This window comes from Halyomorpha halys, unplaced genomic scaffold (assembly GCF_000696795.3).
Source record: "Halyomorpha halys isolate HHAL.00 unplaced genomic scaffold, Hhal_1.1 Scaffold130.1, whole genome shotgun sequence".
Lineage (NCBI taxonomy): Eukaryota > Metazoa > Arthropoda > Insecta > Hemiptera > Pentatomidae > Halyomorpha > Halyomorpha halys.
The window spans coordinates 49,199-49,871 of NW_027107593.1; the positions used below are offsets into that span (position 1 = coordinate 49,199).

The 673-nt window shown below is 31.1% G+C and overlaps 1 protein-coding gene across 1 annotated transcript in view; it reads left to right on the top strand.

Annotated features, from left to right (window-relative positions):
- LOC106678240 (odorant receptor 22c) overlaps positions 1–673 on the top strand; it is a 22,381-nt gene continuing 21,708 nt past the window's right edge. Inside the window, exon 1 of the mRNA XM_014416654.3 lies at positions 1–66. Within this exon, the coding sequence (XP_014272140.3) occupies positions 35–66 (32 nt within the window). The 5' untranslated portion in view covers positions 1–34. The remainder of the gene's footprint in view (positions 67–673) is intronic.

The following is a 673-nucleotide window of genomic DNA, read 5'->3' on the forward strand; positions in this document are numbered from 1 at the left end:
GTGGCCATAGACCATCGGGACCTTCACAACTATCATGGACCCTCCACGATTCGTCGACCACTATAGGTACAAGGTTTCTATTGCCTCTCATGTAGTGATTAGATGATGTAGTTTTTAGATATTTCATCGTATTATGTACTATTCTCCTATTCCTGAAAGGTCCAATTTTATATTATAAATCTTGAGTGATAAGTACTTTCCATAAAATGTATTTTTGACATAAACTCCCCTCGACGCACTTTTTCGCGAAACGTACACCCTGGAATCGTAAAATTATATAGTACAACTTTAGAACCAAGTAAGGTATTGTAATGAAATTTGGTTTATATATATTTGTGGATATTTAAGAACACATATTTACAAAACGAAAAAAAAGATTTCTTTTAGTTTTCTACAGTATGGATGGTAAATTCTGAAGCAATTCTCAGTATGCAATGGAGGGTGATTTGCGCATTAAATCTGTCTGTATAAATGTCCATCTGAAATTCTTCTTCCCTACTGCTTACATCACGAGACACATTGGTGTTTGGTCGTGTTGGCCATTTTTATAAAAAAATTATAAAATTTATTGTTGGCCATTAAAAAAATAATTATTATAAAATTTTATAAATGGTTTATTTATTATGCAACTTGATATTTTTACCATATTTTTCTGTTCCATCTTTTTTTTTTT